At 43.4% G+C, this 17,990-nt stretch overlaps 1 protein-coding gene across 1 annotated transcript in view; it reads right to left on the bottom strand.

Moving 5' to 3' along the window:
• Positions 1–17,990, bottom strand: part of LOC117520914 (beta-1,4-galactosyltransferase 1-like) — a 74,527-nt gene that overhangs the window by 50,313 nt on the left and 6,224 nt on the right. Inside the window, exon 2 of the mRNA XM_034182257.1 lies at positions 844–1,079. Coding sequence (XP_034038148.1) covers positions 844–1,079 — 236 coding nt within the window. The remainder of the gene's footprint in view (positions 1–843; positions 1,080–17,990) is intronic.

Below are 17,990 nucleotides of genomic sequence, written 5' to 3' on the forward strand. Positions count from 1 at the left end.
AAAGCTGGACTCATTTCTGAAGTGATTTTTTTTTTTTCCTCGCTGCACTGAGGATGTACACAGTTGACCGACCCGGTTGCGTGTGCGCACGGGGGACAACGACATGATGATTTGATTGAGCTAACTGACGCTGCTAATTCTTGTAACACACACACACACACACATGCTGTAAGCCATCTGGATGCATGACGAGTTGTTCAAATGAAATGCTGACGTGATTTTTGGCTGGATTGTGGAACTACATAAAGTCTTTCTTTTTTTATGGAAGTCTGAAGTCAGTGCACAGCATCACTGGACTACATGTTACAATTTGGACTTTAGCATCAGTGGAACACCAAAATGTAAGTCCCTTTTCTGTTTATAAATTAACAAAATATCAAATGACAAGGATCTATTTTAGCCGTTATATAAAACAAACAATGAATGTTTTTGCTTTCACCTCATGAAATATTCGTACCATTGAACTCAAACATTCATTATTTGTATATTATAAGGGATACACGCATACATTTCATGTGTGACTTGAAGATTAGCCAAATGCCAACATGTCATCATCCAGTAGAGTGGAGACAGTGAAACATCTCTTGTGGATTAAACCCGTGACTCGGCACATTAATGAATAAAAAGAGCCCAAAGGGTAGAAAGTGTCCTGGTTTCAGTCTGACTTGAGGTTTGCGGCACCGCCCACATCATGTCCACTGTGCCATTTAAAGGAAATGACTCCATTTACCAAAATAAGACCTGAGCCATTAAAAAAAAAAAAAAAAAAAAACAAGAAAAAAAACAACACATTTTTCCTGTTAGGTTTAAAAACAGGAGTCATGTTGGTGTTGTGGTTCGTACCTGGTTGATGACGTAGACACCGTAGTCCAGCTGCTGCCGCTGCAGGATGGGGTGCAGGTAGTACAGCCAGTACTTTAGGTGCTCCTCGCGGTTACGGAAGGGGATGATAATGGCTACTTTCTGCTGCGCCGTGCAGTCTTTGGGTCGAAAACGTCCACCGGACATCAGGTTGGGGTTTTCCTGCTTGATTTGCTCGAGAGTCACCGGAATGTTGAACTCGACCCACAGAGGACCCACTGCCGCCACACAAAAAAGAAAAAAAAAAGAAAAAAGAATGCATGGAACAGTCCAATGATAAACGATGCACAACAGTTACCTATCCAGAGGGCCAAAAGTCCCGTTCATCAGCGACAAACCCCGCCACTGTTCACTGTGCCTCAAACTTTATAAATTAATCTCTCGTTAACCTCCGGATCTGTTCCTAAATGTTTCAAATCTGCAGTGATTAAACCATTACTTAAAAAAAAAAATCTAATTTTTATCCTAGTGTATTGAAAAACTATAGGCTGATATCAAATCTATCATTTTGCTCAAATTCTGGAAAAAAATTGTTTCACGGTAGCTCATTGGCCACCTTACTGAGAATAATCTTCTTGAGCCACTGCAGTCTGCTTTTAGAAAATATAATTCCACAGAGACGGCTCTCACTAAAGTGGTGAATGATCTTCTGCTTGCAATGGGTTCAGACACCATTATGGTTCTGGTGCTGTAACCTTAGTGACATGAAATTTGAGGTTCCATAGAGGTCTGTCTTAGGCCCCCTGCTTTTCTCCCGTTATATAGCACCCTGTTTGGCACATATTGTGGCGTTTTTGGATTACCTTTCACTGCTACGCTGATAATACCAAGTTATACATGCCGATAACTGCTGGTAATCTCATTCACATAAAATCCTTAGAAGATTGCCTTGCATCAGTGAGAAGCTGGATGTCTAGCAACTTCCTACTTTTAAACTCTGATGACACTGAAATGATGGTTCTTGGTCCAGTGAGACATCGGCATCAATCTGACCAGCTAACACTTAGTCTAGGCTCGTGTGTCATACATCACACTGACAAAATGAGGAACCTTGGGGTAATTTTTGATCCAACATTGTCCTTTGACCGCCACATGATGCCACAAGTCTGCTGCTGCTAGACTTTTGACAAGCAGAAGGTTTGACCACATTACACACATTTTGGCGTCTCTTCACTGGCTTCCTGTCCCTGTGAGATCAGATTTTAAGATTCTGCAACGAGCCTATAAACTGGTTCACGGACTGGCACCTCCCTACTTAACTGACCTAATTAAACCTTACATACCGGCCCGGGCTCTGCGTTCTCCGGATGCAGGACTACTTAGTGTCCCGAGGGTGAATAAAAAGTCTGTGGGGTCACAGAGCTTTCTCTTATTGTGCCCCTGTTCTGTGGAATGATCTCCCTGCATCAATAAAACAATCAGATTCTGTGGAGACTTTCAAGTCCAGATTTAAGACGCACTTATTTTCCCTTTTGTATGGCTAGCATACTGGCATAGTATGTTACTATGCTTTTTACTCTTAATTCATTTTATTAGGGAATGGAGCAGGCCGTGGCCTCAACTTTATCTAAAGTCTGGGTCTTTTAGTGAAGCTTAGGCTACTGGCTGGTGATCACCTTAGTATTTCTTCTGTTTCTTCTTGTTGTTTAATGCTGAGAAATTTCAGGGCTCGAAATAGTATGTGCATGTGCTAGTTTGTGCACGTATTATTCGAATGGTGCACGTAATTTTATACTGCACTTGCACTGGTGCAAGTAACGTTATCCAAGTTTTATCAACTATAAGCACCAGTAAAATGAAGCAATAAAGGAATAAATAAGGAAAAAAACAATTTCCAGTGTGTTGTCTTCATCTTCCCTGTGTTTTATGACTCTCACACATGGAGCGAGTTGCTGTGCTCTATTTGCTGTGTTCGTGCGTGCACATGTAAACAAAGAAAAAAAAAAAACTGGCTGGCTGCGGTTCCTCTCTCTCTCCCTCTCAAACTCTGTCATCATTGTGTTATAAACTAGTCACCATTTGTTTTATTATACATCTGTGTAGTTAACAAAATTATCTTCACGGACGATTAGTTCAAGCGCGCACGTGAAAAAAAAAGAAAAAAAAACTGGCTGCCGCTGCGATTCCTTACAGAGCCCTGGAGAGGTCACTTAAAGTGAAATTTTTTTCTGGCCATGATAATTTGTGCAGACATTTTAGTTTACTTTAATTGAGCCCACAAATTAATAAAACACGCTCTCAAATTAATAAAACGTGTGCACGTGTTCCTGGCCATGATAATTCCTGTGCAGGTTTTCCTTTAATTGAGCCCTCGAATTAATAAAATGTGCACACATTTTCCTTTCGTTCAAAATGAACTCCATAACATGAGCTAAACTGTCATACTCATGAGGGGGAGACGCTTCGCCCTCACCATCCTTTTTAATGTGCTTAAACTCCAGATGATGCCATGCTGGGCAGCTGGAGTTCTCTGTATGTCCTTGTGTGCCCAAACCATGATGATACACCCTAGGGGTGTCGGGGGGGGGGGGGGGGGGGGGGGGATCGATTCATGTCCGAATCGCGATTCTTATTTATTACGATTCTGAATCGATCCAAAATGTCCAAGAATCGATTTTTAAAAAGCATTTTTTTAAACATTTTCTTGCTTACTCGCTGCATGTACTGTTTGTCAGGCAACGGCTTCCGTACTACAGCGTCCCGGCGGGGGAGGGTCCGGCGTACTTCAAACAACCGTGAGCTGCAGCTTAGCATGGCGGACGAAGAGCTAATTCAGCCAGCACCATCTTTGCTGAAGGCTAATGTTTGGGCGCATTTTGGATTTTATTATTTGCTGCATAAGAAGGAGCTTGACATGACTTGTGCAGTGTGCAATATCTGCAAAATGAAAGTCAAGTACTTCGGAAACACTTCAAATCCTCAAGCCCACATGCTACACCATCACCCGGAGCTAAAAGAGGGGAACAGCGGTATCTGCCGACTACTGAGCAGCGCTTCGCTAAACTGCCAGCCAACTCCGAACGAGCAAACCAGTTAAGTAAATTTACATCGAGAATCACTTGATTGACCTTGTGAAGCTGCATTTTCTTAAACAAACATTTTTTTAAATAAAATAAATATTTCTCAGAGCTCTTTGAATCGAAAATCAATTCTGAATTGAATCTTCACCCCAAGAATCGGAATCTTATTGAATCGTGAGTTGTTGTAAGATTCACATCCCTAATACACCCTGACCAAATCCATTTCTAATGGGGAAACATATTACACTGTCTCCTGGTTTGTTGACTAATAGCCAACATTTATGTGTCAAGACAATATTGAGTGCACGTTTTACAAATTGTGGCCACGTTTAAGTAGATTGTGCCCTTGTTTTACTCAAATGATGATTAAAATGAGCGCACAATATCATAAAACGTGTGCACATTCTCTCCACATGCAAAATATTTTGCGATGACACTTCCAGGGCTCTGTAGTTCCTCGCTCTCTCTCCCCTGAAACTCTGTCATAATTGGGTTATAAACCAGTCACCATTTGTTTTATTATACATCTGTGCAGTTAATAAATAAAATAATCTTCACGGACGATTCGTTCGCGCACGCACGTGAAAAAAAAACTAACTCTCCTCAGAGAGGAAGAGTCTGACACAGCAGAGGAGGAGTTTTAAGGTTAAGACTGACTTTTGGTTGTGTAAGTAACTTTTTTTTGGTGCAAGTATTTTTTTTGTTACTAACACCAGTGCAAGTAGGTTAAAAAAATGTATTTCAACCCCTGAATTATACTGTATTTGTTGTCTTTATGATGCCTGATTCTGTTTTTTTCCTCTGTTTGAGGTGCGGCTCCATCCAGAGATGGGTGTGGTGTCCGTTTCTGTAACCCTCCTGTCCTGTTCACCGGCAACATTTCCTGCATATTTGTAATTTGTGTCTGTAACATGGCCCAAGCAGATGGTCACCCCTTTGAGTCTGGTCTGCTTGTGGTTTCTTTCTCAAATCATCAGAGGGAGTTTTTTCTTACCACTGTCGCCTGTGATCTTGCTCTGGGGGTTGGTAAGATTAGACCTTACTTGTGTGAAGCGCCTTGAGGCAACTTTGTTGTGATTTGGTGCTATATAAATGAAAATAAATTGAACTTTTTTTCTTCTCCCCCTTTTCACATATTTATCATATAATTGACAGGAAGTCCCCTCAAGGACATTTCCTCACATCACATGACCACTAAATATCAATTTACATTCAGTTTATTCACAGAGCACCAAATCACAACATAAGTCACCCAAGGCACATCTCAATGCTATCTACCAATTGACCATGTCCAGAAAGTGATGCCAAGACATCAGGCAGTCTGGCTCCAAGTTTATTTGTGGTTGAAGAGTTGATGTGACGCAGAGATGATAAGTATCTCGTCCCAGTGGACAGAGCAGAGAGTGATATGAAACAGCTGACAGAAGACAAACTGCCACAAACAAGGACCAAACTCAGGGTGTCTCCACCGCTGTGGGGTGGTCTATGTAGGCACGGATGAAATCACAGCATCTCCATAATGTCTGTAAATGATTTGCTGAGGGGATCAGGGGGGTTACTTTACATGGATATTGAAGTCATCAACAATCTGTTATCAACACGAGTTGCTAAATCAGAGATGAAAAATATCTCCAAAGGAACTGTGGACATGGTGGGCGCAGAGTTTGTAACTCTGACTGTTAAAGGACATGTCACACCAAAATCATAACAATTTAGATTTAGACTGTTTGTGACCATCCGATGATCCACCGGGATTACTTTGGGCACTTCGGCAAATGGTTACAAAGTATATGGCATTCACAACAACAGCTATGGAAGCGTCCGAAAACAAAGCACTCGTGAGTACTCGGGTGTTTCCAACAATTGACTTCGCAACTAGAAGTGTCCCAGCATGCGCTTCAATGGACTGTAGCTGATAACGTTAAGAATGGAGGCACAGATTAATTCCAAAGTTCACATAAGTGTGATGTTGTGTTATGACGACTCGTTTTTCAGTGAAAACTGTTCATTTTGATGCAGTCATGGTAAAAGCAGCAGCTTTGTGAAGGTTTCTGTGCACCTGCACAGCCACGAGTTAGAAACGCAGCCTGCCAATAACCATCTCTGCTCCAGGATCAGCTTTGTGCACTATTAATTATGAGTGTTATCAAAAAAAGAAAAAAAAAAAATCAAAAATCTGCTGCCGGGGGAAAAAAACTGTCTTGGAGACATTCCTTTTCGTAGCAAGCTGAGAAGGGCAGCGAGCAGCAGCAGCACACACATTCCAAAACATACACACTCCAGCTACTCAAAGCAAAAATAAATAAATAAATAAATAAAATAAAATAGCCACAAAACACAAATGTGTTGCAGCCATCCATTTCAAAATGAGCAAATATTTGCACAAAAACAATAAAGTTTGTCAGTTTGAACATTAAATATCTTGTCTTTGTGGTGTATTCATTGAATATAGGTTGAAGAGGATTTGCAAATCATTGTATTGTTTTTATTTACATTTCACACAACATCCCAACTTCATTGGAATTGGGGTTGTACTCACAGACACTCTTTGAGCAGGGAAAAATTGAGAAAATTACTTCAAGTGCACCTTGCTGCCCAATATAAGGTGCCTGATGAAAAAGCACTAAATTTAGCATTTAACACTTCCTACTGAACAACAATGATCTAAAAAAAATGACCCAGGCAACTGGCAAAAAAAGCAGAAATCTGCCAAAAAGTGGACATTTTTCATCCCTGTAAGTTTTAGGGGCGGACTATTCGATCTGGGACAGCGATTTCCCAAATGTAATTGCCGTTATTGACTGCACACATATTGCTATAATGGTGCCATCACATTGAATTTGTTTTTGTTAATAGGAAACATTTTCATTCCATTAATGTTCAAATCATATGTGATGCACAAATGTATTGGGTTGGGAACAGGCTAGAGGCTGGCACGGTACACGATGGGTGGCTGCTTGGTGAGCATATAGTTTATTTGTGTCATTGTTCCATACAAACACCAGCACGCGCACATGCAAATATGTTGTTTGTTGTCATTATTAATGTCCGATTTTTTTTAATGGTGAAACTGGAGCTGCAGATTCTTAACAGGCTCCCAATTGTCTCCCTGTGTTCAGTATTGGTCATTAAACGTATGTGTAAAGTTGTGATGCCACACACAGTCAGTCGCTGTGCACCTAATTTTTTTTTTTTTTTTTAAGTTCCGTGAGTGTGCACTGCTCTGAACCCACAGGATTTACAGCCTCACACACACACTCCCACTAACCTTCTTTTGTTTCATGTTTATTTAGTTTGACAGGGTACTAAATAAACTATACCTGTGTCTCTCCACATCATTTCCATCATCTGTAGGTCACACTCTGTGTAATTTCTTTTCTGTGTTCATGTGGAATGACCAGACAGAGGGAAATCCCACGTCCCAGGGTGTATTTACATGAATGTGCATCTTTAAATAGGGGTGTGGAGAAGGAGGAGTTTGGTACATCTGCATGTGCACTCAATTCCATGTTCAGTGGGATGTACAAACAGAGTGTGCTTGGATCCATGCGTACGCACGCTTTCATACATCTGGATATTTTTTGTGCTCACATCAGTTTCTGGGATTTAGCGTACGCCATGTTTCAGTAGGAAAACCATGCAAGTCTTTGCACGTGAGACCCTTGGTGTCCACGCTGGACAACAGAGTCCATGTTCATGATGAACTTCAGCTGACTGTCAAACACTGTTCCCAGATATTTCTAAGACTCCACAATCTGAAGTCTTATACATATTTGTTTTATTCACAAGTTGGCTGGACGAAACTCTGTGATTTTAAACATCAGAGTTTCAGTAAAACCAACAAATGTCTTTTCTTCTGTGCATTTTTCAACAAGAGTTCTGTGAGAGCACAATGCCCCCCCTCCGCTGGCAAACGCTGCTTTGGTACAAGCGCTTTTACATTCCGATAACATTTCAAGGTCTGTGATAACTGATTTCAGAATGTGGGCACCATCTCATGATTTGCTAATCGAGGGCCGGAACTCTGCCAAAATGTGTCAACCTTGTACAATATTTCTATTACCAACATATAACAAGGAATTGTACCAAGTTTCCCAAAATTCCTCCTAAAAGTGTAAGAGTTTATTTCAGAACACTTCTACCCTTTGAGGGACGGACGGAGGGACAATGAGACAGACGGAAATCACCACAAAACAAACCCCCGTCAGGCCTTCGGCCAGCCGGAGGTAAAAACCCGAATGAAGTTTATCACAAATGTTACAGGTTTTTTTTTTTCTAAAGTAAGAAGTTTGTTGCAAAACAAGAACTTTTGCTAGCCGTTTGGACAAAAACCTGAACTGTGATTTTGGGCTAAAAATGCATTCAGGTTAGGTTTGTTTGAGCAAATGATCAACAAATGTTTGCTGTGTGTACAGAGGGACGGAACTGTTCCAATGGACAAGTTGGTCAAAACACACACACAGAGAGAGAGCTTCGCTGCAGACGTGGCAGGTTTGTGTTTGAGTCCCGAGTGCTGACAGCGACCGGCTGTTATCTGCAGTAACAGACGTGTTTTTGGCTGGTTTTCAGAAAAGCTTTAGTGGGACGGACAAACGAGAGGAGACAAATTCTTTGGATGAGCTTCTCTGTCCCACTGATTGTGTTATGCAAACATTTCTTTTGGTGTTGTGAAAGTCCTAATTGTTCCTAATGACCATGAAAATGCAGGTCACACGTTTGTCTGTGCCGTTTACGGTTCTTTGTCATCCATCGCTGCATACGCGCGTCCTGACCGGCGGATCAGGCCAGAGACACGCCTGTGCTGTGTCATCAGAAACAAGTCTGTCCTGCCAAAAACACTGTTTAAAAAATCCACATTCTTTCACTGCTCGATGTGCAGTGGGACACCGTCCTTCTGTACCGACAGAACATCTGGAAGAAACAAACAGCAACAGCCAATGAGAAGCAGCGTTACTGCCTTAGCTGCTGAAACATCGTTAGCCATCAAGACTGACCGCAACACCAGAAAAAATTTATTATTTTTTATTTCCTTAGTTTAGGATGTGAACCCGTGAGAGTAGGAAACAGGTGTGAATAAGTGGTTTTTGTTTGGGGGTTTGTTTCCGTGCTGGAGGACAAAAAGAAAAAAAAAAACTGTGTTGGGTCATAAAGAGGAAGTCTGTGTTGTTTTACAGTCATCACTCTCCATTTTACTGCAGAAAAAAAAGTGTATTTAATGATAAACGCACCAAACATGGTGAAGATTAATATGTACCTGCTGAAGACAAACTGGAAAACAAGAGAAACATCATGACTGTGTCTACAGTCAGAATGACCTTTACCCTGACCTTCTGCTACAAGTCAGAATAACAGAGTCACAACCACGTTTATGAGGCGCTAGAAGCATTTTAACGGCTCTGTCCACCCATCCCCGGGACAGAGTGCAGTTTCCACCCATGTCCTGTAGTCAGCATGCGATGGGTCTCACTGAGCAGCTTCACTGGAAAGCAAAGAAGGTCCATATCACGTGTCCAGCTGAAGCAAACCGGATGCACTTCCACCCACACATGCAGCACTTTCGAGGTGAACACATCTAATGCCAAACACGTTGCATCACCAAACGGACTGGGGGTGGCTGAAAAATGGAGCTGGGAGGGTTTAGAGCCAAAGCGGACAACACTTCCTGAAGCTGCAAACGCTGGTTAGGAGCTGATCTGCTGTGGGTGCGAGAAAGAGCACCGTGGAAAACAGAACCACAGGAAGGCATCTCCAGACCCATGACGGCAAATGTTCCAGATCAAGGAGCCAATGGTATTTTTTTTTTTTTTTTTTTTTTTTAAACAAAGTTCTGCAGACTTGGTCCAATTCAAAAGACAGTCTGAAGCATGACCCTAAAGGCAGGAAGGATTACGAATAACCAACCAGAACTCTTAAACCAGATCGTTAACTCGTCTGAATTAAAACTGTTCTGATCACAGTAATCTCCCAAACACATCGCCGTCCCACAATGCCATCACAGACCGATGCGGTCTTAACGGTAAGCGATAATGTTTGCGTTATATCGATACGACGGGTTATAAACCACAGACAGGTTTAAGTCTCGGGATGGATCCACCTCATCCAACCTTCACTTTGGCAATGCAACACTGAGTGGTTTTGATCCTCCTCCCTCTCACACCACAGCATTCATTAAATATTCAGTTATATTAGATGGCCTAATTGGCAGGATCGTTAACATTAAATTGAGACGCTCCGTCTCATTATATATATATATATATATATATATATATATATATATATATATATATATATATATATATATATATATATATACATACACACACACACACACACACACACACACACACACAAGGTCTATTAGAAAAGAAACCAACCTTTTTATTTAAAAAAAAAAAACTATATGGATTTGAATCACGTGCGATTACGTCCAACAAGCTTGAACCCTCGTGCACATGCGTGAGTTTTTTCACGCCTCTCGGTTGCGTCATTCGCCTGTGGGCAGGCTTTGAGTGAGCACTGGTCCACCCCCCTCGTCAGAATTCCTTTGTCTGACTTCTTCCTGAGAGACTGGCGCTTTGCTTGATCAAAATTTTTTCAGAAACTGTGAGACACATCCAAGTGGACACCATTCGAGAAATTCAGACGGTTTTCGGTGAAAATTTTAACGGCTGATGAGAGATTATGGAGTGTTACTGTCGCTTTAAGGACTGCCCACGGCGCCGGACGGCGCGCCACGCCCCGAGCCGCCATCGTCAGCCTGTTTCAAGCTGAAAACTTCCAAATTTAAGCCTCTGTTGACCCAGGACGTCGTGAGAGAACAGAGAAGTTTCAGAAGAGCTCGGGATCAGCAATTTATCCGGACATTCCACTGTTAAAGGAGATTTTGTAATGAAAGACGTGCGGACGGATTCATGGCGCGGCGCCACAGCAAAACACCTCCATGTTGATAAACATTCGTAAGATTCAGGCGGTTTTTGATGGCTTTCAGTCGAGTGAGTATCCGAGAAATTGTTTAACAGCTGGGCATGTTCAAACTTGTCCTGTAATGCTTCCAACATGGAGGTGTTTTGCTGTGGCGCCGCGCGATGAGCGGCTGGGTGCTGACGCGCGAATCCGTCCGCATGTCTTTCATTACAAAATCTCCTTTAACAGTGGAATGTCCGGATAAACTGCTGATCGCGAGCTCTTCTGAAACTTCTCTGTTCTCTCACGACGTCCTGGGTCAACAAAGGCTTAAATTTGGAAGAAGTTTTCAGCTCGAAACAGGCTAACGACGACGGCTCGGGGCACGGCGCGCCGTCCGGCTCCGTGGGCAGTCCTTAAAGTGACAGTAACACTCCATAATCTCTCATCAGCCATTAAAATTTTCACCAAAAACCGTCTGAATTTCTCGAATGGTGTCCACTTGGATGTGCCTTACAGTTTCAGAAAAAATTTTGATCAAGCAAAGTGCCAGTCTCTCAGGAAGAAGTCAGACAAAGGAATTCCGACGAGGGGGTGGACCAGTGCTCACTCAAAGCCTGCCCACAACGCGAATGACACAACCGACAGGCGTGAAAAAACTCACGCATGCGCACGAGGGTTCAAGCTTGTCTGACTCAATCACACGTGATTCAAATCCATATAGTTTTTGAAAAAATAAAAAGGTTGGTTTCTTTTCTAATATACCTCGTATATACACACACATATATATACATACATACATACATACACATAGACAAGCTTGCACGCACACGTGTCCCTCTCCTGTCCAAACAGCAAATCTGAATTGAGCCAAACTTGGCACAAATATACTGACATATAAGGAGTGAGTCTATTGACCACTTTAGCAGTAGCAGCAGCAGTCATAGTAAGTCTGCTGAAAAGGTTGGTGTGGCAAATGATAAATGGACTGCATTTACATAGCGCTTTTCCATCTGTATCAGACGCTCAAAGTGCTTTACAATAATGCCTCACATTCACCACAATGTGAGGGTGTTGCCATGCAAGGTGCTCACTACACACAAGGAGCAATAGGGGATTAAAGACCTTGCCCAAGGGCCCTTAGTGATTTTCCAGGCAGGGATATGAACTGAGGATCTTCTGGTCTCATGCCCAATGCCTTAACCACTAGACCATCACCTTCCCTGGTGACATACCTTTCTATTCTCTTCTTTTTCCTTTAAACCTTTTTTTGGGGAATTAGTAGTACTAGTAACAACAACAACAACAAGAGCAATCAGAGATTTCTGATCTCCACCAATCCAGATCCGAATCACCTCCAAAGTTCAGAGTCTTCCATGCCCTAATATCTATCTGTGGTGAAAATTTGGTGAGAATCTGAAGTATTTTTGAAGTAATCCTTCAAAGTGCATATAATGTGAAACATGATTCAGAATTCGGATCCAAATCACCTCCAAAATTCACTGGAGTCTTCCATGGCCTAATATCTATCTGTGGTGAAAATTTCATTGAAATCTGTGCAGCAGTTTTGATGTAATCTTGCTAACGGACAAATAAACAACAGACAAATATATAAATGCTGATGATTTTATTATGTCCTTGGCAGATGTGATAATAATAGCGGTCTCCTCCCGAGGCAGCTTTAGTCATGCCCTAACAGTTCTTTGGAATCCAGGATAGGTGGCTGGTGATAGCTTTGTTGGTGAAGATGAAGTTTTCATATCAGTCTCTGAGTCAAACCCACCCTGGGGGCAGGGAATCAGCTAGTAAGTTCCTAAGTAATTAATATTCAGCAAATCTGAAGAAATTCTGTTTAGCATCCTTTGATCGATAAAACAAAACAGAACAAAAATCCATCAAGAACAGAGAAGTTTTTTTGTTTTTTTATGTGGACAGACAAAAGACAACAACAGACAGAAGACAGATGCCTTAAGATGGTCTTGAAGATCTCCTTCAGGGTTCTCTCAGTCACATGGACAGCAGAATGTGGCCCAGCAAGGAGAACCACACTCCCCCTCCCCCCACCATCTAACCCGCTGTGGTCGACCTCGATGTGTCTCCGTCTCATCAACATTGAGCAAAAGAGGGTTTATTTCCTCCAGCAGGAGACACTTTAAATCCCAAATATCCGAGTGCCAAGCCGGAAATGTAGATATGCTTTAAAAAAAAAAAACCCTAACGCTCAAAATGACAGCATGAACCCAGCTGCCATTTTTTTTAGTTTTTTTTTTTTTTTTTTTTTTTACTTGATGTTCAGGGTCACGCTAACCTACGAGCTCCGTTAGTTCAGGATCCAACTTGTTTTAATGAGACCTGAAGACACCGGACCATCCACTCTCATTGGTTGCAGGCCACAAGGTCAAAGTTCAACCAATCTGAACGGTCGATGCTGTGCGCCTCCACTGTGCATGTGGCATTCTTCTGTGTTAAGACTGTGCTCCACGTGCACAGTTAAAGAAGGGGCTGTGAACACAGGGCAAGCAGTTTTTCTCACAGCTGAAAGGTGCAGAGTTCAAATCCTGCCGAGTAATTTTTGCCTTCCCGACTCTTTACGTTGCCGTGGGTAACAGCACGCAAGTACTTCAGGTTGTGTCAGGAATTCATGTTCAGGGGCTAACAGTCAGATGAAGAGCCTGCGGTTGAAGTTCACCTTTGACCCGCCAAACACGAGCAAACACAAATGCTGGGACAATAAACTGCTGCGTGATGCATTCAGGTGCTGGAACAACAGCTGACATTTCTTTACAGTGGGTGTACCCAAACACAGCCGCACGCTGTTTTCATGAGTGCGATGGCGCGACCTTCAGCGGCTGTTACTCTGCTACAACACAAGGACCCACAATTCCCTGCACTGGGTCACGTGTTTGGCCGGGGCACAAACTGCTGTTTTGGGTCCAGCTTGGACGGACTTTGGATTCCTTCTCCTCCCTCTGCACCCAAGATGCGGCGATCTGAGTCCAGCTTCCAAACGACCCCCTGCAGCCGTTTGTGGTTAGGAAGCAAACTAAACCAAAGTCAATATTCATTCATTCATTCATTTTCTACCACTTATCCAGGACCAAGCAGCTTTTCCCACACTTCCCTACACCCAGCTAAATCCTGTAATGGTCCAGTCACACAGCATATAATGATTCCTGAATGAAGGGAAAAAAATAAAAAAGTCACAAATGGTTGAGAAAAGGTGGACAAAGAGCTTTATCATCGAACATCCTGGGAAGCAAGAGCGCAAACGGGATGAAAGAGGAACAAAACAAAACCAAAGCTAATGTTGATCTTGAGGCTTTAAACAAAACGTGCCTGGAGCCACAGCTGGAGCAGTGTGTGTCTGCATCTCTGAGTTCCAGGACTTGGCACTGGGACGGAGCTCATCGCGCCTGAGTCCTGGAGAAACTTCAAACAGAAGCTGCGGAGATCTGTGTGCATGTCGATGGATCCACCTGCTCAGGTTCCTCGTCCAGAACAAGAGAGGGATCAGCTCCTCATCAGAACCCTCACTGTCTGACTACAAAAAAAAAAAAAAAACTCTGGCGTGCCTTGGTCACACCTGATCAGATTTTCAAAAGTGTCACATGTCACATCAAAGGAGCTATGAATGCTGGGAGTTGGACTGAGAGGCTGCTCCAGACAAATGCATAAAATTACAATTTCAAAGGACTGCAGTTTCAAAAGTATCAGGTGCAAACCTAAAATATGGCACTTCTTCATAAGTTTGGTAAAGGAGTGCCTGGGAATTATGTTCAGGGGAACCAGGGAAATTCAGGGAAATTTTTGTGAAAGTGAAATTTCATATGGAATCAGCGAGGGCTACACATTGACCAATATGTGCGCACTGCGAACAGCCGCTGAAATATTTAAAATTTTGATGCAATTTATGCTTTCTGCTGCATTCTAAGGCTGAAAATAATGAATTCTAAAACTATACAAACGTGCCATTATTTTAGAACTTTTTTGCATTTCAGTTTTTGTTTGAACATGTTTATGTTTGAACTTACTTTGTACATAACTTTTTGTGTTACTTATTTACATGTTATTCATTGTTGAGCATGTCAATGACACTTGTGCAGAATAACAGGAAAAGTGTTAAATTGTTACTATTTAACGTGTTATTTTGTTTCAAATTTTTGAGAGTTTTTAAAGTTGGAACTGACCTTTTTCCTGGTTGCTGTCCAGGTTTGGGTGGTTGTAACCCATCCCATCCATTTTCTTCCGCTTTATCCGGAGTCGGGTTGCCGGGCAAAGCCGCCCAGACCTCCCGATCCACACACCTCCCTCAGCTCCTCCGGGGGAACCCTGAGGAGTTCCCAAGCCAGCCAAGAGACGTAGTCCCTCCAGCGTGTCCTGGGTCTTCCCCGGGGCCTCCTCCCAATGGAACGTGACCGGAACACCTCTCCAGCGAGGTGTCCAGGGGGCATCCAAAAAAGATGCTTGAGCCACCTCAGCTGGCTCCTTTCGATGTGGAGGAGCAGCAGCTCGACTCAGAGCTCCTCCCGAGTGACTGAGCTCCTCACCCTATCTCTAAGGGAGCACCCAGCCACCCTGTGGAGGAAACTCATCTTGGCCACTTGTACTCGCGATCTCGTTCTTTCGGTCATGAGCCAAATCTCATGACCGTAGGTGAGGGTCGGAACCTAGATCGATCTGTAAATCGAGAGCTTTGCCCCCCTACTCAGCTCTCTCTTCACCACGACGGTCTGACACAGCGACCGCATCACTGCAGATGCTGCACCGATCCGTCTGTCAATCTCACGCTCCATCCGTCCCTCGCTCGTGAACAAGACCCCGAGATACTTAAACTCCTCCACTTGAGGCAAGGACACTCCACCGACCTAAAGAGGGCAAGGCACCTTTTTCCGGTCGAGAACCATGGCCTCGGATTTGGAGGTGCTGATTTTCATCCCGGACACTTCACACTTGGCTGCAAACCGCCCCAGTGCACGCCGAAGGTCCTGATTTGACGAAGCCAACAGAACCACATCGTCTGCAAACAGCAGAGATGACATTCTGTGGTTTCCAAACCGGACCCCCTCTACACCCTGGCTGCACCTAGAAATTCTGTCCATAAAGATAATGAACAGAACCGGTGACAAAGGGCAGCCCTGGCAGAGGCCACCGTGCACTGGAAACAGGTTTGACTTACTACCGGCAATGCGATCCAAGCTCCTGCTACGGTCGTACAGGGACCGGATAGCCCTTAGCAAAGGACCCCGGACCCCGACACGGTCGAACACCTTCTCCAGATCCACAAAACGCATGTGGACTGGTTGGGCGAACTCCCATGAACCCTCGAGCACCCGATGGAGTGTGTAGAGCTGGTCCAGTGTGCCATGACCAGGACGAAAACCACAATGCTCCTCCTACAATCCGAGGTTTGACTATCTGTCAAATTCTCCTCTCCAGTACTCTGGAATAGACCTTACCGGGGAGGCTGAAGAGTGTGATCCCCCTGTAGTTGGAACACACCCTCTGGTCCCCCTTCCTAAACAGAGGGACCACCAAACAGAACCGTCTTAAAATAAGTGTTTTCACTTTCTTGTGTCATCCATGTATTTTTAACATATTTAAAATATATTTTCAGTTCAGCTTTCCAACTTGGACGTAAAATCCTTTTGGAAGGAAGTTAAAATAATGTATCAAAGCCACCTGCTCCCGATGACCACCGTTGACGCAGTGTCAGGTGGTGTTGCCGTAACTGCAATCTGGAAGAGCCACTTTGACGACCTTTACAAGTGCCGTAATAAAACGCATGATAACTACAATGACAAAGTAAATAGCAGATATGAAGAGATTTTTGTTTCTAGTGAGGAGATCAGGACGGCCATCAAGAACCTGGAAAAGAACTAATCTTGTGGACTTGATGGTATCTACACCGAGCACCTTAAATATGCATCCACTCGTCTGTTAGACCTCCTTAGTTGTCATTTTTCTAGTCTCTTAGTATATGGTGTGATCTCAGTGGTATCAGCACCTGTCATGAAGGACAAAGCAAGTAATATCACGTCCAAGGACAACTATCGGCCCAGAGCATTAGCTAGAATTATTAGTTTTAGAAACCATATTATTAAATTGCATGTCTGACTACATGGTAACCAACCCTGATCAGTTTGGCTTCAAAAAGAAGCGGGGCACAGATCAGTGTGTATATATGTGATGGAAGGATAGAGTGCTTAACAGCAGTATGTTTGTATGTTTCCTGGATGCTAGTAAAGCTTTCAATAGGGTAAACCACTCAGTATAATATAAAGCTGTCATCAAGGGAGGAGTTCATGATACTGGGGAGGTGATGGTCTTGTGGTTAAGCATTGGGCTTGAGACCAGAGGACTGCTGGTTCAAATCCTGCCCAGAAAAATCACTTGTGGCACTTGGGCAAGGTCCCCTAGTTGCTCCCGGTGTGTAGTGAGTACCTTGTATTGCAGCACCCTCACATTGTGGTGAATGTGAGACATTATTGTAAAGCGCTTTGAGCGTCTGAGCTGCTATGATAGTGGTATACTAATTAACTAATTAACCACATTATGTATGCAGATGACCTGATGCTAATGGAACCCTCAGTGGCAGGACAAACTGTTGAATGCATGTGAGCGGTTTGGCGACGACCACTGTGTACCACACAACCCCACGAATCAATCAATCAATCAATTTTTTTATATAGCGCCAAATCACAACAAACAGTTGCCCCAAGGCGCTTTATATTGCAAGGCAAGGCCATACAATAATTATGTAAAACTCCAACGGTCAAAACGACCCACTGTGAGCAAGCACTTGGCTACAGTGGGAAGGAAAAACTCCCCCCTAACAGGAAGAAACCTCCAGCAGAACCAGGCCCAGGGAGGGGCAGTCCTCTGCTGGGACTGGTTGGGGCTGAGGGAGAGAACCAGGAAAAAGACATGCTGTGGAGGGGAGCAGAGATCGATCACTAATGATTAAATGCAGAGTGGTGCATACAGAGCAAAAAGAGAAAGAAACAGTGCATCATGGGAACCCCCCAGCAGTCTACGTCTATAGCAGCATAACTAAGGGATGGTTCAGGGTCACCTGATCCAGCCCTAACTATAAGCTTTAGCAAAAAGGAAAGTTTTAAGCCTAATCTTAAAAGTAGAGAGGGTGTCTGTCTCCCTGATCTGAATTGGGAGCTGGTTCCACAGGAGAGGAGCCTGAAAGCTGAAGGC

Source organism: Thalassophryne amazonica, chromosome 11 (assembly GCF_902500255.1).
Source record: "Thalassophryne amazonica chromosome 11, fThaAma1.1, whole genome shotgun sequence".
Lineage (NCBI taxonomy): Eukaryota > Metazoa > Chordata > Actinopteri > Batrachoidiformes > Batrachoididae > Thalassophryne > Thalassophryne amazonica.